This window comes from Colletotrichum jinshuiense, chromosome 6 (genome assembly GCF_051148585.1).
Source record: "Colletotrichum jinshuiense chromosome 6, complete sequence".
NCBI lineage: Eukaryota > Fungi > Ascomycota > Sordariomycetes > Glomerellales > Glomerellaceae > Colletotrichum > Colletotrichum jinshuiense.
Window position 1 is genome coordinate 798661 of NC_139313.1, and position 21611 is coordinate 820271.

General features: G+C 58.1%; 8 protein-coding genes across 8 annotated transcripts; 3 read left to right on the forward strand and 5 right to left on the reverse strand.

Annotated features, from left to right (window-relative positions):
- Nucleotides 1–1450: 1450 nt before the first annotated feature.
- EsH8_VI_000188 (NAD-dependent glycerol-3-phosphate dehydrogenase N-terminus-domain-containing protein) lies at nucleotides 1451–2998 on the forward strand (the record flags this gene model as incomplete). The annotated part of the gene is made up of 2 exons (XM_083271441.1): nucleotides 1451–1590; nucleotides 1780–2998. The coding sequence occupies 2 exons, from the start codon at nucleotides 1451–1453 to the stop codon at nucleotides 2996–2998; spliced, it is 1359 nt and encodes a 452-aa protein (XP_083126615.1).
- Nucleotides 2999–3422: 424 nt separating this feature from the next.
- On the reverse strand, nucleotides 3423–4670 carry EsH8_VI_000189 (uncharacterized protein; the record flags this gene model as incomplete). The annotated part of the gene is made up of 1 exon (XM_083271442.1): nucleotides 3423–4670. The coding sequence occupies one exon, from the start codon at nucleotides 4668–4670 to the stop codon at nucleotides 3423–3425; it is 1248 nt and encodes a 415-aa protein (XP_083126616.1).
- A 2401-nt stretch (nucleotides 4671–7071) lies between these two features.
- EsH8_VI_000190 (uncharacterized protein) lies at nucleotides 7072–9962 on the reverse strand (the record flags this gene model as incomplete). Its single annotated transcript, XM_083271443.1, has 8 exons — nucleotides 7072–7120; nucleotides 7274–7825; nucleotides 7888–7907; nucleotides 7968–8017; nucleotides 8119–8133; nucleotides 8237–8264; nucleotides 8498–8756; nucleotides 9889–9962. 8 exons carry the CDS (start codon nucleotides 9960–9962, stop codon nucleotides 7072–7074), a joined length of 1047 nt encoding a protein of 348 aa, XP_083126617.1.
- A 1679-nt stretch (nucleotides 9963–11641) lies between these two features.
- EsH8_VI_000191 (con-10 family general stress protein) lies at nucleotides 11642–12143 on the reverse strand (the record flags this gene model as incomplete). Its single annotated transcript, XM_083271444.1, has 3 exons — nucleotides 11642–11828; nucleotides 11899–12033; nucleotides 12106–12143. The coding sequence occupies 3 exons, from the start codon at nucleotides 12141–12143 to the stop codon at nucleotides 11642–11644; spliced, it is 360 nt and encodes a 119-aa protein (XP_083126618.1).
- A 2234-nt stretch (nucleotides 12144–14377) lies between these two features.
- Nucleotides 14378–15023, reverse strand: EsH8_VI_000192 (ribosome biogenesis protein SLX9-domain-containing protein; the record flags this gene model as incomplete). The annotated part of the gene is made up of 2 exons (XM_083271445.1): nucleotides 14378–14968; nucleotides 15021–15023. 2 exons carry the CDS (start codon nucleotides 15021–15023, stop codon nucleotides 14378–14380), a joined length of 594 nt encoding a protein of 197 aa, XP_083126619.1.
- Nucleotides 15024–15304: 281 nt separating this feature from the next.
- On the forward strand, nucleotides 15305–16818 carry EsH8_VI_000193 (uncharacterized protein; the record flags this gene model as incomplete). The annotated part of the gene is made up of 3 exons (XM_083271446.1): nucleotides 15305–15497; nucleotides 15554–15767; nucleotides 15825–16818. The coding sequence occupies 3 exons, from the start codon at nucleotides 15305–15307 to the stop codon at nucleotides 16816–16818; spliced, it is 1401 nt and encodes a 466-aa protein (XP_083126620.1).
- Nucleotides 16819–17034: 216 nt separating this feature from the next.
- Nucleotides 17035–17908, reverse strand: EsH8_VI_000194 (presequence translocated-associated motor subunit PAM17; the record flags this gene model as incomplete). The annotated part of the gene is made up of 3 exons (XM_083271447.1): nucleotides 17035–17135; nucleotides 17190–17262; nucleotides 17324–17908. 3 exons carry the CDS (start codon nucleotides 17906–17908, stop codon nucleotides 17035–17037), a joined length of 759 nt encoding a protein of 252 aa, XP_083126621.1.
- A 1160-nt stretch (nucleotides 17909–19068) lies between these two features.
- Nucleotides 19069–21099, forward strand: EsH8_VI_000195 (chromo domain-containing protein; the record flags this gene model as incomplete). Its single annotated transcript, XM_083271448.1, has 1 exon — nucleotides 19069–21099. The coding sequence occupies one exon, from the start codon at nucleotides 19069–19071 to the stop codon at nucleotides 21097–21099; it is 2031 nt and encodes a 676-aa protein (XP_083126622.1).
- Between the last annotated feature and the right edge of the window lie 512 nt (nucleotides 21100–21611).

A 21611-nucleotide genomic window follows, 5' to 3' on the forward strand; every position in this document is an offset into this window, starting at 1 on the left:
TCCTGCAAGAGACAACCGCGGCCGTGCCATGCCACTTCGAGGTAAGGCGACATCAGATGTTCGCACGGGAGGAATGCAATTGAGTTTAGCCCTTCGGGATGGCGACGCCGGTCTGACGTCTTTGGGGGGGACGGGGGGGCAGTCAGCCGCGGCCGCGGCTCGCAAAAGCCGCAAGCCCCCCCGTTGCATCCGTTACGATACGTTGTGCCTGTTTGGCCAATTGAGGAAACCAAACCCCCCCAAAAAGCAACGCTCCCTCAAACCCATGCGACGATCGCCATCGTGGGCCGGCCACCCCCCCTCCCTCCCCCCAGGAGACGGGTGAAGAAACATGTGCGAGAGCTTTGGCATGTGATTCCCCATCTGCTGCCAGGGGATTGGGCGTAGGAAGGATTGCATTGCGTCTAATCTTGGGTCGTCTACACTATTTCGGCGGTTCCCACCCGGGAGCCACTTTTCGGACACGAACATTGGATATTTGGGCGGGGGGGAGACGGTTGATAAGGCGGTGGGTAAGGCCGCAGTTTGTTGGCTTTTTTTTCTTTCTGTCCTGTGACAAGCCAAGAGATCCATTGGGGGGGAGGAGACAATTGCTGAGATGGGGTCGGATGGAGGAAGCGGGAGGGGGGAGAAAAAGAGGAGCAGAAGCTCTAGCACAAGCTCACGAGCAACTTGCAATAACGTCCAACGTCCGACCTCTGCCTCGGCCAGTCCCGGGGGAGGCGGAGAGTCCGGCCGAGGCTCCCCCGGGGATCAGGAAAACCTTAGTGCCTTTCCCGCCGCCACATGGCTCCTAGCTCCAGCGCCAGCTCCAGCTCCAGCGCCGCACACTGGCAAGAGAGGCCGGTATCACGGTAAGGGGGGGAAATAAAATAAAGATAAAGGGCCCGACTCGGCCTCAACCCCCTGGCATTTCGTTGAGCGACTATGCCCGATGCGACAGGCGGTCAGGGCCTCTGCCGCGACCCTGCCGGCTTGGACGTGCGTCATGCTGGCCCTCAACACTGCCGCTGGCCAGGACCGGACCCCGGCAACCTGGTCGAGCTGCTTGCTGGGCCATTGGCAGCTTTCCCTCGCGAGCTGGGATGACACCGGGGGGGAGGGGGGAGGGGTGCGCGCGGTGGGTTTCCGAGGGTGAGATAGAGGGGCAAAAAACCACCACATGCACCAACACGCGGACAACCGCCGTCGTTGTCTCTTGTTCCTTTTTTTTTCTGCCAGGTGCTGCTGCTGTCGTGACCGAGACACACACACACACACACACCACACACACCACGCACACGCACGACGCACCCTGAAGAGGGACCCGATACCTTTTGGACCCTCCCCTTGGCCAGGTACCTTAGCTTGTACATAATAGATATACTTCTCGCACACCCCCTCTTTCTACGCCCTCTCTCTCTTTCTTTTTTTCTTTTCCCTTACTACTTCTCCGCTGTGTGCCTACCTCATGCTCTTCAGACTGCGTCCTGTTGTCTCAATCGCCAGAAGCAGCTTTCCTATACGAAGATTCCACTCTCCATCATCCACAATGGCTTTCCTCGGCGCCGAGAAGAAACACAAGGTGACGGTGGTGGGCTCCGGTAACTGGTAAGCAGCAGCCAACCCTAGGATGTCTGGAGGAGGAGGAGATGAAGAAGAAGAATGATGAAGAAGAGGAACAAAAACAAGAAACATGAAGAAGAAAAAGAAGAAAAAGAAGAAAAAACGAGAAAAATGGAGCTCTACAAGACAAAAACATCCTCTCGAGACCGTCGCCCGCTAACCGTTCCACCCCAGGGGCTCGACCATCTCCAAGATCGTGGCCGAGAACACAAAAGCCTTCCCCGACCTCTTCGAGCAGGACGTGCACATGTGGGTGTACGAGGAGGACGTCGTCCTCGACGAGACGTCGCCCTACTACGACGCCGCCGTCGGCGACGCGCCCCAGAAGCTCACGGGCGTCATCAACAAGCACCACGAGAACACAAAGTACCTCCCGGGCGTCCGCCTCCCGCACAACATCATCGCCAACCCCTCGCTCCAGGACGCCGTCCGCGACTCCACCATCCTCATCTTCAATCTCCCCCACCAGTTCATCGGCAACGTCTGCAAGCAGCTCAACGGCCACATCGTCCCCTTTGCGCGCGGCATCTCGTGCATCAAGGGCGTCAACGTCTCCGACGACGGCGTCTCCCTCTTCTCCGAGTGGATCGGCGACGGCCTGGGCATCTACTGCGGCGCCCTGTCCGGCGCCAACATCGCCTCCGAGATCGCCGCCGAGAAGTGGTCCGAGACCACCGTCGCCTACGACCCCCCGCCCATGGACAACTCCCGCGCCCCGACCCCGCGCGCCACCTCCCCGAACCCCGCCGCCGCCAACGGCGCCGTCGCCCCCCTGACCCCCGTCGACATGCAGCACAAGGACGCCCGCGGCCGCGCCTCCAAGACGAAGCTCACCCCCGTCCCCGCCGAGTACCCGCCCCTCGACCACCAGGTCTTCAAGCACCTCTTCCACCGCCCCTACTTCCACGTGCGCATGGTCTCGGACGTCGCCGGCGTCTCCCTGGGCGGCGCCCTCAAGAACATCGTCGCGCTGGCCGCCGGCTTCGTCGACGGCCGCGGCTGGGGCGACAACGCAAAGGCCGCCATCATGCGCGTCGGCCTGCTCGAGATGGTCAACTTCGGCAAGGAGTTCTTCGGCGAGACCGTCCACACCGGCACCTTCACCGAGGAGTCGGCCGGCGTCGCCGACCTCATCACCTCGTGCAGCGGCGGCCGCAACTTCAAGTGCGCCCGCATGGCCGTCGCCGAGGGCCTCAGCGTCGCCGAGGTCGAGAAGCGCGAGCTCAACGGCCAGCTGCTGCAGGGCACCAGCACCGCCCAGGAGGTCAACAGCTTCCTCAAGGCGAGGGGCCTCGAGAAGAACTACCCGCTCTTCACCGCCGTCCACGGCATCCTCGAGGGGCGCTACAGCGTCGACGACATCCCGACCCTGGTGTCTGCCTCTGAGAACTAGGAGTGAGAGAAAGGAGCGAAAGAGGGCGCATGACGGAGAGACCGGAATATTGTGACATCGAGAGCATATGGGTAATACGGAACATTACTGTAAGTGATGGAAAGGGGGGGTCCAGAGACGCGCCGCCGGTGTGGGCGCGGCGGGCGCGCAGCGCCGAGGGGCCGGAGTACGGGCTTGGTTTTGACAAACGCACACTGATATCCCTGGAGTATGTATCACCGCGGCATGGTGTGGGCAAAGGATTTTAGACAGGATAAGCAATGACGACATTGTTCTGATCGATTTCGTGATCCGTGACCCGCGGTCCGTGATCCGTGAGATCCGTGGCAAATCCCTATTACGCTACTGGAGAGGTGTCTATCTGTACCTACTACACTCTTACCGTGTGTGTGTGTGTGTGTGCATCTTTGTCCCCCCTGATTACTTAATACTCCGAATCCCCCAACAAACCCACCTTTTCCTCGTCAACGTACGCCGGCCGGCGCCTCAACAACCCCCTCCGCGCCCTCCTCCCCTCTCCGCCCTCGTCGTCCTCCTGCGTCCGCTCCCCGTCCCCAAACACGGGCTTCAGCACGCCGTCGTAGACTATCCAGAGCACGTTGAAGAGTATGCCTATCCCGAGGCCGAGCCACAGCGGCACCTTGCCGTCCTTGTTCGCGACGAGCTTGTTCAGCACAAAGTAGAGCAGCATGGCGGGCATGAAGAACACCGTCAGGAGCCACTGGGCCACGCGCTGCCGGCGGGTCGTGACGGTGTAGGGCTGCAGGCCGTTGAGCCAGCGCTGGTAGTCGTCGGGCAGCTCGTGCTCGGCGGCGCCGTCGGTGATGAGCTTGAGGTAGCGCGCCGAGGGCTGCGCGTAGGCCGGGTCCGGGCGGCGCGTGGGCCGGAGGAAGCGCCAGTACCACTTCTTGCGGGGGTCCGAGGGCGTGTCGCCGTCGCCGCCGTCGCCGCGGCCGCGGCCGGGCTCCTCGGGCTCGGCGTCCGGGATGGCCGGGGAGTAGAGCGTGTGCGCGAGGAACGGGCGCGGGATGTCGATGGGCGGCTTCTCGGGGACGGATACGCGGGGCGGCAGCGGGATGCAGGGCACCAAGATGTCCTTGTAGGAGGAGCCGCCGCCCTCGGTCGCCATGATGGTGGCGTAGTCCTCGGGGGTCACCTCGTAGACGACGCCGAAGAGGCCCTTGTCCCAGCCCAGGTCGGGGGTCGTAGGCAGCTCATCCTCCGCGGCGAGGGGCCGAGGGGGCGGGAGGACCGGGGGCACCGGGGGGAACTTTGGGGGGTCGGTCGGGTCCGGGAGCTTGGGTATCTTCCGGGGCGCCGTGTTGGCGAAGCAGGGCTCGCGGTAGGGCAGGCCGGGCAGGTCGAAGACGAGGGTCAGGGACGGGGCGGAGACGTTGACTTGCGAGACGGGACGGATGCCGCGGGCGCCGAGGAAGGTTTCGGCGCTGAGGTTCGAGCCGTAGGCCAGGTAGAGCACCGTCGTCGGGGCGGTGGCGGGCGCATCCGGGTTGGAGTCCGTGGATTCTGCTGCTGCTGCAAGGCGGGAAGGAGATGTTCGCGGGATACTGGAGACGGGAGGATACGAATTTTTCGAAGGCCGGGAGGTCGTGGAGGCGACTTCCTCGGTGCACCGGAAAGTCGATAACACTTTTTGGGGGATCGCGGTCGCCATGATCTCGTTATCGGGACGGCGGCCTGCGAACGCAATGGCCGGTCGTGCCGCGCGGGAAGGCCGGTGGCGACGGGACTCCGAGTTGAGCTGATGTGGGCGGCGTGCGACGGGCCGTCTGTCAATGAAAAGCTGGGATGATGCTAGGTTTGTGTCGATGTGGGATTCAGATGGTTGAGGAAAATGCGAAACTGGTGAAAGGTTGGGTAGGTTTGATGGGGGGGCTTTGTCCTTTGGCTGGCTGACGACGCTCGGGGACGTCCTGAATGATCGCTGCGGGCGCCGGCCACACGGACACCGGACGATGGTGGCTTACATAACGAGGGTATGATGCGGGATGGTGGGGGGCGGCTGTCCCCATCGCGAGTTTGGCACCTCGACAGCTTATTTGGTGGGCCTCTCGACCTCGAGTGATCAGACGGATTTGTTTTCTTTGGGGCGTGGTGAACAGGAAGTTCGTTTTACGCATAACAGACCAAGTAACTCATCGAACAGGCGGTGTTTTCCGTCTTGAATGGGTCTCGTATTTGATTATCATGCCATTTCATTTATACGTCTCGGCTGGCTGCCGTACCAGATGGCATTGCTTGCGCTCCACGGTTGCTGGCGTCTTTCCCACAACTCAGTTTTCCATTCGCTTGCTGTTTGAATCATAAGTACTTATCCGTAAATGAGACGCTCCTGGTCCGATCCTAGAATTATCTTGGCAGCTACCTTTCCGTAAAACTTGAGATTGTCATACGATTCGTCACCAGCTGTAGGACAGTGTCCAACCTATGATAGCTCGTCTGCATTGTCGCCGGGCATTAGACTGCAAGACATGGGTCGCGCCTCTCGAGACGTACAGCATTAACACACAGGGACAGAAGGGAAGTCATGCATCCCGGCACACGTTGCAGTGGAAGAGAGACCCAAAGCCAAGAGGCCAGGGCAGCGTTCGAGCCGTCACAGCAGACACTACTAGTTGATTTCCATCTCATTAAGCCAACTACGGAGAAGCTGGGCAGAAAAACTGTCGCATTCTTTCATAAGATTGAAAAACCCTAACTCTCTAGCATTGCGCAAGATGCCGGGGTCTTGCCGGGCGCGCATCTGAGGGCCCTGGAATGAAAGACACGACCGTTCTACAGACCCTGTCTGCATGCATGCACAGCTCAACGAAGAGAATCTCGGTGCGTTTTGAGTGATGCGAGGAATGGACATGACACAACCCGATGGCAGAGGCGGTAGCATGGCACATGGATGCTGCTGCTTGGGAGGTGTTGACGTGGTTTCGCCTGCTTTCCTCGTTTGACGACGAATGCTGAACGGGCACCATGCCGGCCATTGCTGTTTAAGTATGTGAAGTAACTGCATTCATCGGCTGGGGTGCTCGGAGCACCGAAACTGCGGACGAGATTGCCACAAGCCGCTCGGTCAGACAGCGGTGATGTCATTCGGATCCAACACGACTCTGAAGCTAACCCACCTGTCTCAACTGCCCGCATCGAATTCGGCAACCCGCCCCCCAGCGAGCACAATAGTGTTTGGTTCTCAGGAAGAATTCGAGCGAGAGGTATAAAATACGATGAAAAAGGGATGCTCGAGTAGTCTTGATTTTTTATATACAAAACCAGAAACAACTCAAAACGTAGGTAGGGAAGGGGGGGAAATCAACATGAGTGATGCATGAAGCCCAAACGCCGCCACGTCTCTCTCTCTGTCTGTCTCTGTCTGTCTCTCCTGTTTCGCTCCAGAAACCGGGAATACACCCGCTCATTCCCCAACCCACGTTTCCCCCGGGCACGCCAAACGCCTCGCCTTTGCCTCGTCTCTTTACAGAACATTGGCCACCCTCCTCCCTTGAGAGTGTCTCCTCTTTCAGCCGGTAAAACGGCTGTGACGTCTTTTGCGTGGAAATCAAGAATGGAAAAATAAAAAGAATAACAAAAAAAAAGAATTCACTCGGTCATGGATCTCGCTCCGGCTCGTTACACGTCATGCGTTGGTCTCTTTTGCAGAATTCATCCGTCGCAATCCTGGTTCGACCCAAGTCATTTTGGAACTTTCGGTTGCCTGCGGTGGCTCGATTCGGGTGTTTGGAAAAGATCGAGGGATGCGTAGAACGCGCGGTAGAACCGGGATGGTTTCGTGCGGTAGTGACTTGGAACCTTCCGGCCGCCTCCTCCCCCCCTCATTTCCTCCCTTCTCGATACGGTTGCTCCCCGAGTATCCCACCGTCCCCACTGTGTGTCATTGAATAAAATACAACTGCGTGCCTTCGTGGATATCGTATATCGAAAACATTTATAACAAGCCGTCGGCAGTGCCGACGATCGCGTGAAGTCATCGAAAAGTATTGACCGACGCGTGTTTCGTTCGTTCGTTCGTTCGAGGACGCCCGGGGTAAACCTATTGTCGACTACTACTCGATGCGCGGTGGCGTTTTTGACGAGTACGGCGATGCGCTTCTCCTTTTTAAAAAGAAGGGGTGTCAGGGAACCCTTTCGAGGCAAAGAAGGGACAATAAAGCACCAATGCAAACGAGGTGTACAGTAACAAAGAACGACGGGGCAGTCGTCTACAGCCGGGGTGGGTGAGTAGGGAAGGATCAAGGAAGCGCTTACGATCTCCTCCGCTCGCCCTCCTTGCGCAAGCTCTCAATGATCTTGAGCATCTCCTTCCGTCCGCCGTGGCTGTCGATCAGCTTGTTGGCCATGCTCATGCTGACCTTTTCGCGGGCGTTGGCGCTGAGCAGGCGCTTGACGAGGAGGTGGCGCATGAGGATGCAGACGAAGACGCCGCAGTCGCTGCCGTTCTCCTGCTGCGGGGCGTCCTCCAGGTTCAGGAAGCGGAGCGGCCGGCCGAGGATCTCGGACATTTTGTGCGTGGCCAGGCGGCCCTCGGCGTAGTTTGCGCCTCCGAGGGAATCGTAGTGGAAGGCGACGCCGTCGATTGCGCTGACGAGGAGGAGGGACCAGTGGGAGCCGCCTTCGGCCTGGGCGACGTTGCGGGCGTCGTTGATAGGGAGGAAGATGTGTGTTACTTTAGAGAAGTCGGGAAGGGCGGAGCGGATCTGGCGCATGTCGGGCTCTTTCATGAGGAGGAAGGTCATCGACGGCCGCAGAAGGATGATGCGGGCTTGCGGGTACTTGGGCAGGATTTCGCGCTCGAGCCATCTGCGGTTGGTCTTGTTAGGAAATCGAAGGGAGGGGGATGGGAGGAGGTTAGCGGGACTGACTCTTCCCAAAACGCAATGTTCTAGAGATGAGTTAGCTAGTGCACGGAGGGACGAAGGGTTTGGAGGGGTCGAGGCCGTACGTTGTCTGTTAGCCAGTCGTTCTTGAGCGACTTGATATCTTCGTAGGTGACTGTGGTAGCATGAGTAAGCCATGTGCGACGCCGGAAGCTACCCAAGAGACCAGAGGCCGGAAGAGGCGGCTCGGTGCGTTATCATCGGCAGGGTACGTACGGAGAATATCGTGATCTGCGGCATGAGCCAGTTAGTCGGACCGTGATCGCTACACGTTGAGCGTCATACCGCGCGGGCGGTCGCGGACGGGGATGGGGATGGGGGGGGTGCGACTTACACGACAGGTAAGGCTGCTGCGGGGAGAGCTAGGACGCAATCCGGGTCAGTCCACACGTAATGCGCTGAAACATGGCTACCCTCAAAACGGTACCCCGCCGGCTGCCACGCCCCGGGAGTCAAGAAGAGGACGAGACGAGAGGCATGTGTCTGTCCGGCTCGCCGCCGTCTGGATCGAGGGATGAGGGAGCGAACGACGCCGTCCAGTGGCCCTCAGCGCGACGGGGTGCGAACGAGGGAGAAGCTCGGAGCAAGGTCTTACAGTGTCGCCAAAGTGGCGCGCCATCTTCCTAAAAGGCATGCTCAACCGCGACTCCGACCTGTGGCCGGATTTGGTGCTGCTCGTAGGGGAGGTCGAGGGGGATAGCTGGGTTGCTGCTGCTGATGCGGCGTCGGGAGTCGAGCAGCTCGTGGGGCTGGAGTTGGAGTTGGAGTTGGAGCTGGAGCCGGCGCTGGGCGGGCTGGCGTCGCGGGAAGGTTGCTGGCGATGATGTCGCGAGGAGCGGAAGGCGAGGAAGCGGCTGTTTGGCGCGAGGTTGCGTCAGAAGGGAGACGGTTTGGGTTCGAAGAGGGACGTTGATCTCCTCGGAGCGTGGACAAAACGCGGAGAGGTGAGGAGAAGGGGAAAGAGAAGGGGGGAGGGAGATGACGAGGGGGGAAAGTAAGAAGTCGGGAATGTAAACAATTGGGGGGGACGGGAGGGATGGCCGGGGGAGAAAAAAGTCAAAGCAAAAAAAGCGAGCCCAAAGCCTCGCGAGTCGGCTCTTTTTTTTCTTATTTTTTCCCTTTTTTCTCTTTCCCTTTCTTTAAGATGGGGTTTTTTTTGGGGCGGGGAGGAGGGTCCCCTTCCCTCTTTTTTTTTCCCTTCTTTTTTTTGCGGTGCAGCTTCAGGATCTTCCCGGTCACAGGTCACAAGCGGAGCGATGACGGGTGGGGACCGACGATGAACTGTCTGTCTGCACTAGACAGCCCAAAAGGCATCCGAGGTGCAGTGATATTACTTGATGTAGCAGCAGTAGCAGCACTTGCAGGCCCAAAGCAAGGGGGGGAAATGCAAGGGAAATAACTGGAGCTTACGGATACAAGTGCAGCGATGGAGCACCCGGTCCCGCCGCCCGGCAGAGGGAAAACTGGGAACGGACTGGGCTGGAATTGGGCCCCGGCGGCGCGCACTTGCAGCGTGGGTTGGGAGTGAGTAAGAGAGTACGTAGTAGTGTAGGAGTGACAGTGGCAGCGGCAGTGAGTGAGGCTTGACTCGGCGAGTGACGAGGGGGGGAGACGTGGCCCAGGGGTGGCTGAGCCGGGAAGAGCTCGCAGCGCAGCGGATAGACAGAGGGGAGACGATGGGACGAAAGGCGCCGGGTGACGAGGAAGACAGCAGGACAGCCACACTTGTGTGGGGTGGGAGAAGCTGGAGCCACCTCTTGACTCTTGCCTCACCCACGGTGTCTCCGGCTACCCACCAGGGTGCGCTGACTGGCGGGGGAGGGGAGGGGAGGGGTCGGGCGGCGGCAGGCGGCACGAGAGAGCCCAGCCAAGAGCCGCGGGCGAAGGAGAGGCATGGGAAGTATTGGTGGTGGTGATGGTGGTGGGTGGGACAGAGCAAACGGCCAAGAAGACGGGCAGACCAGACGCCGGAACGAGGAAACTTACCTGGAAGTGCTCAGCCGGTCTGCAGCCGAGTGAGGGAGACTTGCTACTGTTTGGGTGTCGACTGCCGCGGCCATCGTACGAGGGAGGAACCGTGGAAGGGAGTCGTCTTCCGATGCTATTTATTGTGTCCGTATCCTGGTGCCGACGATGTTTGGGGGGTGGCCTGTGTACGCGGGTTCGGGTAAGGTTCCAAGAAGATGCCAGCTCAGGGGAAAAAGGCAATTCCTCGTAAAGTAAAGTAAAGCTGGCAGCGGGAATGGGATGCCGTACGAAAACTGGTGCAAAAAAGGTGCGGGATCTGGGGGACGAGGAGGGGGGGGAAACAGACTACCGGCGGGAGCACGCGAGTTTACATACAAGTGGTCAACGACGACGACGAACGACGGGACGAGCAGCAAGGCGGCCGATCACCAGCAATGCCTGACCAAATCTGGGACATCACGGAATAAAGAACCGGGCCAGGACCTGGGAGACAACACGCCGTCCGCATGGAAGCTTGTGACTATGGCTGCGACGGTGAAGAATGACGGGGACTAAGAAAAAACCTTGTCCCCTCGCTTACACTGCATACACTAACTGCTATGAAGAAAGATGCTCGCTCTGCCGCCGAGCAGGCATGGCCATGCCATGGACGAGGGGAGAGGGACTCACTGTTGGGGATAGAGGCACGGCGTACCGGTAGTACCTGACATGAGGTGGGATAAGAAAGGAAAGAGGGCCAAGGTTTCACCTCTCGTCTACGTCACTATGCTGCGGCACCCGCAAACCCAGCATCGCCCATACAGAATAAATGTACGTAACGTGCGATGTCACCCAACTTGGGCCAACATCCCATCCCCCTCACTCGTCTGGTTGGGGGCAACCCGCCAGACTCGCGCCAGGCCGCACTGAGACTGGGCTGAGCCAGGCTGGGCTGAAGAGTGAGCCAGAGCACCCTGGCCGGCGGTGCACACGCATACGCATTCGCACCACTCGTCGCGCCCCAAAGGGGCCACTGACGGAAACCATGTGCCCACCGCCACGGTCCGCCGGACCCTTGCCCGCGGGAAGCTCCCCCCAAAAGGCTTCAGAGTCGAATCGAGAACGGCGAACGAACGGAGTACTCCCCTTCCCCAATCGGTATCTGCCGAGAACGCCTGCCCGATCCAGACCGCCAGGCCGTTGCTTTCCCTCCTCCCCTTCTTTCCCACCATCCGCAGCGACGGGAGTGTATTGAGATCGCACTGCTGCCAACTGCCGGCAGACAGCCGGTGGCTGACTCGACTCGGTTTGCTTCAAGCTGTGAATAAGGTACTTGTTCGGAATTCCTCGTATTGCCGGATTTCTGGGGTATGGAGGAGGGTGCAGGGAAAAGCCTAATGCGAGTCAACAAACCAATTGCCGAAGAATTTCCAGGGTCCAGAAGTGAATCTGGGGGAGCTGCCCCGGGCTCATTCCGATCGCAGCGGTCTGTGGAAATGGGGGCCTGTGAGATCGATCCAAGCGCATGACTCGCCATCTACACATTCCGGGGAAAACATCCACGTGCTGGTACTACCGGTTAGACGTACATGTCCATTAACCGCCATGAAGACATAGTGCACCATCATTGTTTGGAAATATTCGTATTGTAGTACTCGTTAGGCAAACCCTGTCAACGAGGTGTCTCTCTCGCCCGTCAATTCGTAGCTCATGTCCTTGGTGCATATCGTACACTCCCTCCCATTATCGGGCCCCGATCCGTCGAGGCCCAGTAGGTTTTAAGCCGAAGGAATCAAGCCAAACCACCCTTGCGTCCCGCCTCGCGCGCCCTCTCGGAACCGGGCTCGAACGATCCAGACGACGCCTTGCCGCCCTCGGACGCGATCTGGCGCTGCTTGTCGGGGTCCATGCTGGCGAAACCGCCCGAGTGGCTGGCGTGGCCGCCCTTGGCTGCGATCTCCTGCACCTCCTCCTTAGGCCTGAAGCATAGTGTCAGCCATCCGCGGTAGCTGGCAGCCCGAACGCGGGCTCATTGCATGTCGAACTTACCGGTTAGCAAAGTTGCCGGGGTTGGTGTTACCGGTGTCTGAAGACCGGGTGCCCGACGACGGGGCGGAGCTGGGGTCGGTGCCGGTGCTGGCGTGGCCGCCCTTGGCCGCGATTTCACGAACCTCCTCAGTGGGGCTGCGTGGTGTCAGCGCCAATGTCCAGCGGTTACAGAGAAGGGGGGGGGGGGGGGGGGGGGGGAATCCGTACCGGTTGGCAAAGTTGCCGGGGTTGGTGTTGCCGCTCATGGTGATTATTTATTTGGATGGGTTTATTGTAAGTGGTGGAGATGGAGTGTGCTTGTTTGGTGAAGATGAGCTTGTAAGGTGATGGATGTTGATGAGAGCGAGAATGGTGAAAAGTAGTCTGAGTCTGGCGGGCCATTGGGGGGTTTATATCATTCCAAACCAGGCCCATCCGTGCCTGGTATCTCGCAAAAGAAGGAAGGGACAATTGCTGCCTACCTTCCTTGCACTGCACCGCTCCCAAAGGCAGAGTGACGTTGTTTTCGGGCGCAAACGAGCTCCTCTCCTGACGATCGCTGTTTGCTGACCGGACAATGACGATTGGAGCATATACTCCAACACATAATAACAGCGGCTTCACAATTCCATACCAAGAGCACACAGGATACCGTGCAGGAGAGTAGGAAGCCCCATAGTACCGGGACGACACCCATGACGGAACCCGCGGTCCCCAAATCGCCTCAATTGACATCACTGAATCGTCAAAGCCGCCAAGTCGCCCACATAATCATCGACGATTCCAAGCCTCCAAGGCTCACCTCCTCTTGCCCTCGAAACAACGCAACACCGGCACCAGGCCAGCCTTGGATGCTGCAGCAGCCTTGCTTGCTTTTTCTCCTTTATTTTTATCACCATTTTTCGTCGCTTGCTTTTTCCTTCTTCGACAGGATGTGATTGCAAGCCTATGATGCCATCCGCTGAACGGATCTTCGCATCCCCGTTTACCGAGTTGCTCCTTGTAATGCATCTCTGCGGCGCCTGAACAGGAGCGACTGGGGCGAACAGCATCGCCCTTCCACCTCTCCCCATCTTGCTGTCTGCGCTTCTTCAGAAAAGACAGTGCGCCTTCATTGTGAACAAATAGGCATCAATTACCAAAGAGCCTCACATGCTCCAGAATGCGAGCGATGTCCCAGCAGCATCGAGCGGCGATCAGTGGAGCTCATAGGCAGAGGTGAACCCCCCGCCGCCCAACCCTGCAGCTAGCGACGTCCCCGGTCCCCCGTGGCAAACCCTCCGGACCCACCTGCCGTGTGCCGTTACATATAAACAAAAGGAATCATGCCGATCTGGACATTCTTCTTTTTAATGTATATTCAATACAGTGCGATTCATGTCGGCTTCTCGAGAACCCCCACGCGATGGATGGTGACCTATGAATCCTGCCTTGGTGTTATTCTGGCTAAGATTCGGTCGTGGGGTGCAACGATTGAAGCGTAGGCCAGCCCATCCTCGGCCTGGCTCACACAACGAGGGGTGTTGTGGACGCCTTATCAGTAGTTTCACATGGCCAGAAACCCCATTTGTCCTGTTATCTATACATCTTAATAAGAGATATTCATAGAGGCTCAGTCTTCACGAAGGTAGCGATATTAATTCCAGCACTGAGGATGTCTGTTGTTCCCCGTTTATTGTATCAGAACCGGAGTTGGCTATTGGCTCCTGGCAGGTACTGCTTCCCGGGTCGACACACCAGGCTTTCTATTAGACTAGATCCTATGGGTCAATGGCCTTCTTATCCCACTTCTTTGGTGGTCGCAGTTCCCAGCAGGCATACCCGCCACGAGCGAACCCCTCGCTGTTTGTTCGAATCAGCGTTTGTCGGTAGATCTGCGCAACACCCTTCACCACAGACAGAAAGCAACCCTTGGTCTTGTTGGCGTAAGAGCCGTAATAGAATAGGCTTTAGTAAGAACCATCGTCGGATAGGTTGATTGCCTTGCCGTCGCTTCGAGGCTAAGAGTTCCTCACCATGAGGTGAGAGATGTTGTTTGATTGATGAATTTGCTGGTCGAACTCCTGCATGCTCCCGTTTTTCCACAGACGAACCCATCATGGGGACAGGACTCCTAGAAGCCGAGGCATTGTCCAAGCCATGACCTCAACAATTCTCAGAAGATACCATGTTTTGTTGCAAGGGCGCTTTCAATGTTCCACCTTGCATCAGAGATATGTCTGGATGCTCCGACCCCGTTTCCCCAGATATGACGCAATTTCGACAATGGCTCTGCCAAGCACAATAATCTCATGTCCACCACCAATAACAAGTATTGGAGGCCTAATTATCAGGTTCCAAAAACGGTGTTTGAGGTTGGGCCAGAGAGACCATGAGCCGCCCATAAAGCCGACTCCATTTGCGTCGAATAAACATACCCGCGTCGTGATTTGCTGGTGATTTATAGTAGTAGAATCCGGGCTTCAGCACCTCCGGCTTGCAGCAAGCCTTCCGGCATCACTTATTTGCTGAAAGCGGGGTTCTGCTCCATGGTGTTCGAGATGTGCTTGCGCAACGCGGCCCACCTGTTCGCCGTCGCATTCGATGCCGCCGCCTGCGCGTCTTCTTCTGGCGTCCGTTCCACCGCCATGGCGCTCGCAGCGCCGCCCGCAGGAGCCCCCGACACGGAGGCCAGCGCGGCCATGCTCGCGCCGAAGCGCTGCATCTCGCCCTTGACGACCTTCTCCTTGCGCTTCAGCGCGCCGGGCCTGCTCTTCAAGCTCTTGTGGCGGACCTTGCCCTCGCGGAGCTGGTCCAGGGTCTGCGCGTTCTCGTCGAGGTCGGGCAGCGCGTCGGCGAGCGACTCCATGGTGGTGACGAGCTTCTTGTTCGGGCGGCGGCGCTTGAGGGCCTTCTTGTTGTCCTTGCTGATCTTGCTGACGAAGGCGCTGTGCTTCATCGTGCGCTTGTCCTTCTTGGTCGAAAGGAAGCTGTCGTCGACCTGCGCGTCGGGGCGGATCGTCTTGTGCGGCGCGAGCGGGTGGATGTCGCCGCGGATTCTGGCCATCCGCTTCTCGCGGGCCGAGAGCGACTTTGTCGGTGCGACGGGCGCCTGGGCAGGGTCAGCATCGTGCGTCCAAGCCGGGATTTCCGGGTCGCATTACCATTTTGTCTTGATCGGCCGGAGTTTCTTGGTATAGAAGTGACCTTTGTTGTGCGATATCGAGAGTCGGAGGGCAAATTTCGGTCGCAGTGGGAAGGAGCCGGTCGAGTTGGGACCGCCCGAGCTTCAAAAATTCCTTAGTGGGGTCCGAGTCAAAGTGGGTCCTCCAAATCGTGGGGTCGGAGGTCGGTGACGATGCCTCCGACCTGTATTAATACCTACCTTGAATACCGCGCATGTGCGTTACTCATTCACTTACAACGCATTGCGTCCCAACGAGAAAAAATGAGCAAGGTTGAGGATCTAAGGCGCAAAGTCGCCGAGGCGGAGGCTGAATTGCAATCCTTGAAGGCCGACCTTGCCAAGGCGGAGAAGGAAGCGCAAGAAGCGCCTGCTCAACCTTGGAAATGGCCCCTGCAGCCAGAGGAGTATGAGAGATACGGACGCCAGCTCATCATACCTTCCGTGGGAGTGATAGGTCAGCATTCATGTCTGGGACAGATATTTAAAAGTTCTGTACTGAACGGGTCGCAGGTCAGCTGAGACTGAAGGAGTCCAAGATTCTCATCATCGGCGCTGGTGGCCTTGGATGCCCCGCAGCCGCTTACATCGCCGGAGCAGGGGCTGGCACTATCGGCCTGGTCGATGGCGATGTCGTCGAAGTCTCTAACCTTCACCGACAGGTGGCTCACTCGACTGATAGAGTCGGCATGTCCAAGGTCAAGAGCGCAATCACGTATCTGAAGGGGTACGGATATTGCTCCCTATGGCGGTTGCATTTGCCCGTGAGCTGACAGCCACCTAGACTTAACTCAACCGTGACGTATCGCGCACACGAGGAGCATTTGACGCCGCTGAACGCCGAAGAAATCGTCTCCCAGTACGACCTCGTTCTCGACTGTACAGATCACCCGACCTCCCGCTATCTCATATCCGACATCTGCGTTCTCCTCCAGAAGCCCCTAGTCTCGGCGTCGGCTTTCCGGACGGACGGCCAGCTCATCATCCTAAACTCTCCCGCCGCACCGCAGGGAAGTCTTGATGGCGGCCCATGTTATCGATGCGTGTTCCCGAAGCCGCCGCCACCCGACAGCGTCGTCAGCTGCGGCGAGGGCGGCATCCTTGGTCCAGTTGTCGGCGTCATGGGTGTGCTCCAGGCTCTTGAGGCAATCAAGCTAGTCGCTGCAGGGGCCGTCGACGACAAAGTCAAGGTCAAGGAGGCAGCTGCCCCCTCTCTCCTCATCTTTTCAGGGGCAGCGCCATCGGGTCCCTTTAGGTCTGTTCGCATGCGCGGGAGGAGAAAGGATTGCTTTGCCTGCTCTGCGGCTTCGACTTTGTCGCTAGAGACCCTGAAGTCTGGGTCGCTCGATTACATTTCATTCTGCGGTGTCAGCGCACCCGTTAGCATACTTGGACCCGAGGAACGCATCACAGCGACCGAGTACGAACGGCTTGCGAGGGACAGCACCGCCAAGCACCTTCTGGTGGACGTCAGAGAGCGCGAAAACTTTGACATCTGCAGCATAGACAGTGCAGTAAGCATCCCCATTGCAACCTTCATGAAGCAGACTCAGCTGCCAAGCGACGGCACCCAACCAAGACCCGAATGGCTGCCGGCCGATTTCCCCGACGATGCGCCCATCTACCTTGTTTGCAGGGTCGGAAACGACTCCCAACTTGCGGCAAAGCGCCTGAAGGACTTGGCGCTGGACAACGGCGGGAAGAGATTCATTGGCGACATAGAGGGAGGCATGAGGGCTTGGAAGCACGAGGTGGACTCGACACTGCCCTTCACCTGAGGGGGACCCGCACAAGCGATGGCAGACATTTATATGAAGTTGGATTTGTTCTGACAAGGGGGGGATGTCGTCATGATACCTACTTTTCCTACGCGGTAACCCCTATTGCTACAAAGAGAGGAGGGCGGCCTCCGCCCACAAAACCATGAACCTGATTAACCTTACGAAAGAAACCGGCCGTTGCCAAGCTGTGACATGGTGGGTGCTGATGGTGATTTACACGAAGCTAACGCGCTTCTTGTTGAAGGCTCGCTGGTCCTTGAGCCATTGGCGGTAGCCAGCGACGCTGGAGATCTTCTCGCCGTAGAAGTCGGGGACTGTTCTAGTGATCAGTACATGACCTGACCAACACCGTGAGGATTGCAACTTACCCGGGTTACCAACGGAGGACACGGAGGGGTCGACACGGTTCTTCTTGATGCGGGCAAAGAACTCCTTCTCCTTCTATAAATGGCACATTCATTAGCATTGCCTATCGTCTCGTGAGCAATAGACCACAACTTACCACTGTCATCTGGTTCTTCCACCTCTTGTTCAGGGTGTAGAAGACAAGAGAGCCAACACTCGGCCCGACCAGCCATCCCAGCGCGCCGAAGCTCATCGTCATCAGACCCATCGTGATGAAGGGGTCCAGAGGAACCTGTGTAACCAAGGGATCCGCAATGCCAGTCGCCAGAATACCAGCCCCGCCAACGAAGGAGCCCAGACCGGAGATCAAGCTGAAGCCGAGCTGCCATCTTCTCCGGGACTTGCGCAGCTGGAAGAAGGTTTCCCAGTCCAGCCTGTCCCCGGAGGCGGCGGCGGTGGTTGCGGACTTTTGTTGCGCCGCCGCAGCCGTGGCATTACAGCGCTGGGAGCAGGGCTGACGGACAACGCGGGCGACGATCGAGGACGGGGAGTTTGAGAAGGCGGCGCTGGTACGAGCCATCGAGCTCGACGGGGCGAGGCCGATTGGGCGAGCGGAGGGCTGCTTCATCGAGGCAGTCGAGTACGGGCATGCGGCGGTGCGAGCGAAGGAGGAGACGATCGATGCGCGGGCGGCGCCGTGGCCGGCGACGCGGAGGGCGAAGGTGCTCGTGGGAGTCAGCATGGCTGCGTGACCTTATAGCTCGGAGTGGTGGTGGTGGTGGTTGTGAAAGGCCGTGGGCATCGAGATGCGGGAGTGGAGATTTTTCTGGTGGGAAGAAACGGGATGGAAATGGACTGAAGCTGGATGGAGCTTGTGCACTCGCGATGAGGTCAAGCTTGGTCCACAAAGTTTTGACGCCTTAGTGGGCGTCTACCGGGCGCCCAGCCGCAGCTTCTGCACGGACCACCATGCAGCACCTGCTTCCCCGGATCGAATGATCCTTAAGGGTTGCGCTGAGTTTTGCGCCAGGAGGCTGGAAAATCAAGCCATGAATTCCAGAGGACTAGAATCGCACTTTACTACTAGGCCTGAAGCCTGGATCTAGCTATCTAGATATTTTCTAAATATTAATCTTTAAAAGTGGTTGGAAGACTTGAGAAGCGTAAAGTAGTACCATTAAGGCTAGGTTTTAAATTGTAAGAAAAGTAATTTAATTATTGTATTAATAGGCTATAAAGTAGTTTTTTTTAAAACGTTAATAATAATCTATAAAAAATTAAATATCTCGGTTTTATACTACTATTACAATAAAACTAGCTGTTAAAACTAATAAACTATTAATTAATTGATTTTTAATTTACGCTTTAATCACGTTATAAAAGGGCTTTAACTCCCTTCCAGTATGCATTTATAGCACATTAGCCTGAAAAGTAAGATGCATGCCTTGCAAAATTTATAGTGGCGGCGTCTACCAAGAAAAACGCTAATTAAACGCGCTAACTAACCCGTAAGGGCTGTAGCTTTCTCCTCCCCTCCAAAGGCCCCAGGGTCACGACAATAATTGCATTCTACTCCCCGACCACGGCCTCGAAAAGTCAGGTACGAAATACTGTGCTGGCAGGGACACTACCGATCCCGCAGCAGGATTTATTCTGACGTTCGTAGGTGCCGGCGGTGGCGCGTGTATGACGCGTTGTAACGGCCGCCCTTGCCCGCAGGGCCACCGAACCGCGACGGACAACGATACGACGGCACGATCCCAGACCGCGAAAACCTCTTCGACCGGCGACGACGATCCTCCTTCCCTCGACCGCAACCGCGCCGAGGCGGGTGTTCCGCCATATCACACCGGCCACGCGGCAGGCGTGGCATGGTCATCTCTTTGAGGGGAGCAAGAGACCATGTCGCGACCAACCAACCTCATCTGGTTCGGCAGGCCGTCCGCCGGTAGCGGCGGCAGCACCTCGAACCCCCAGGCCAAGCCCCAAGAGCTGCGCCAGCTCGCCGTCGTCTTCGAGAACATGCCGTCCTACCGCCGCTACAGACCCGGCGCCGGCCCCCGTTTGCGCCCCATAACCCTCGTCCCGCTCCGCGACACGACGGCCTACATCCGCGACGAGTTCTTCGTCCCGCCGCCGCTATCTTTGGACGGTAAGAAACGTCTGCAGTATGTGGTGGGGTGGACCGACCTCCCCACCGCGCGGCTCCAGGTGGACGCGGAGCGGATATCCGACTACGTCTCGCCGATGGCGTACGAGGAGTGGTGCGCCGCGCGGGCTGCCGAGCGAGACGAGGAAGAGCGCAGGCGGGAAGAAGAGGAAAACGTGCGCGCTGTGGAGGAGGCGGAGGCTAGGGCAATGGGAATAATCCCCCGGAACGCCCTGACAAGGAAACCCAAGCCGAAGATGGGAAAGAAGGGGCCCAGGAACAGAGGGGTGAAGCGAAAGAAAGTGGTGGAGGCCAGCACCCCGCCGCCGCCTGGCGAGGAACAGAGGAAACCAGGTCGGCCGAGGGTGAATGGGCCGTCGCTTTCCACTCCCTCCAAATCAATCCGTCTGGAGGAGTTCGAGGGGTTGGATACAGAGGTAGAGGCCGAGATGGAGATTGCGAATGACGACGACGCGATATTCAGACAGCTCAACGGGGAGGAGACGTTGTCGTTGGCTTCGGAGCCCTACGACTCTAGTGAACAGAGCAGTGTGCCGATTGGTCTGGAGCCGCCGGTGAAGAAGCAGAGGACGACTTCGCCAAGACCATCGCACTTACGGCTGATGCCAAGCATCGAGACAGACAGCAACAGGAGCACGCCCTTCGACTCTTCGAGAGGAGCTACCAGTTCACCAGCGTTGCCGCCGTTGCCACATCCATCTCATGGCCCTCAAACCGGGCGGATGCGCGAGACCCCTATTTTCGCTCCTATACCTCCAGCCTCCGTCACTTACACCTCCACGCCCACCGCTCCGCGGACCAACAAGAATCCGCCGAAACGATCTCTTCTTTCAGTACGGGATCCGCCGTCTACACCTCGAGGTACATCATCAAAGGCGCAAACGCCAACGCCACAACCTAAGAAACCACCATCTCCGGCCACGGTACCGCTGGCCACCATTCCGGCCACCGACCCGACCACCAACCCAACAACCAACCCTGCCCCGAACGGCGCAACACAACCCCCGACGCCGCGAACCGGCTTCACCCCCCTAATTCAAAACTCAACCCCGTGGACCATTTCCCTCGCCTCGAAACCCATCTCCCACCTTACCCTGTCCCAGCCGGCACATTCTACACAAAAGCCATCATCATCGACCCCGAACCAAAAACCAAAGACAACACCGAAACCAAAGGCCAAGCCAAAACCAAAAGAACAAAACCCGTCGGCCCAGCAAAGCCTCCCAACTCCGACCGCCCCCTCGACAACCAGCGACCGCATAGCCGCAATGGCCAAACCACGTGTCCAGGAAGAAGAAGACGACGAGGACGACAACATCTACGAGGTCCTCCGCCTGGAGGGCCTCCAAGACCGTCTCGTCCGCGGCAAGCGCGTCCGCTTCTTCAAGGTCCGCTGGAAGGGCAACTGGCCGCCCGACCAGAACCCGACATGGGAACCAGAGGCCAACATCCCCAGGTACCTCACGAAGAGGTACCTCGTCGCCCACCCGCAGCCGCGGGTCAGCCAGGCAGGCGCCATGGACAAGTTCCTGTCCTCGCCCTGGCCGCAACGCAAATACTCGTCCGTATCGGAGGCGTTCGAGGGTGGCGCGGCCGCTGACGCTGTGGCCGGTGACGATGGCGACGCGGACGACGAAGCTGTCGACGAGGGAGCGGATGCCGAAGCGGACGGCGGCAATGAAATGCTGCTCGTTACGGACGAGCCGGGGCTGCCCGTGCAGCCGAAGCTTTCTTGGGGCGATGGGCCGAGAGGCGCGTTTTGACGCGCTCGACAGACAAGCATGATACGCGGGGTTTCTTATTGTTTTTTGCCACGACCTCCCTTTTCACGACGGCGAACTTTTCGGTATTGGTGGTCTGCAGGGAAGCAGACGGCGGCGTCTTTAGACTTCATCATGATATCCCCCATACTACCCGGAATATAGAAGCGCCTCCAATCTGCTTGGGGCGCGGGGAGTAGGTAAAAAAAAGAGAATGAACACCAGTCAAGTAAGTAACCCATCGCTTGGGGTCGAGCAGTCATGGTGTGTACTAGGATAGATTCACATAGCGAAAGGGGACGATGCCACGGTGCTGCGCTGCCAGCTTGACTACACGAAATAAAAAATAAATTCACTCCAAACTTCCGTGTCAAAAGAGCCAGAATGCAAATTTTACGTTGCTGTTTGACCCGAGATAAGATTAAATCATGGCGATACCCTCTGGGGGCGTTCCTTGGAGGGCGCTGTAAAAGCTCCGTTCTGTTTCGCTAGATGCCTATCTGTTTCTGAATACC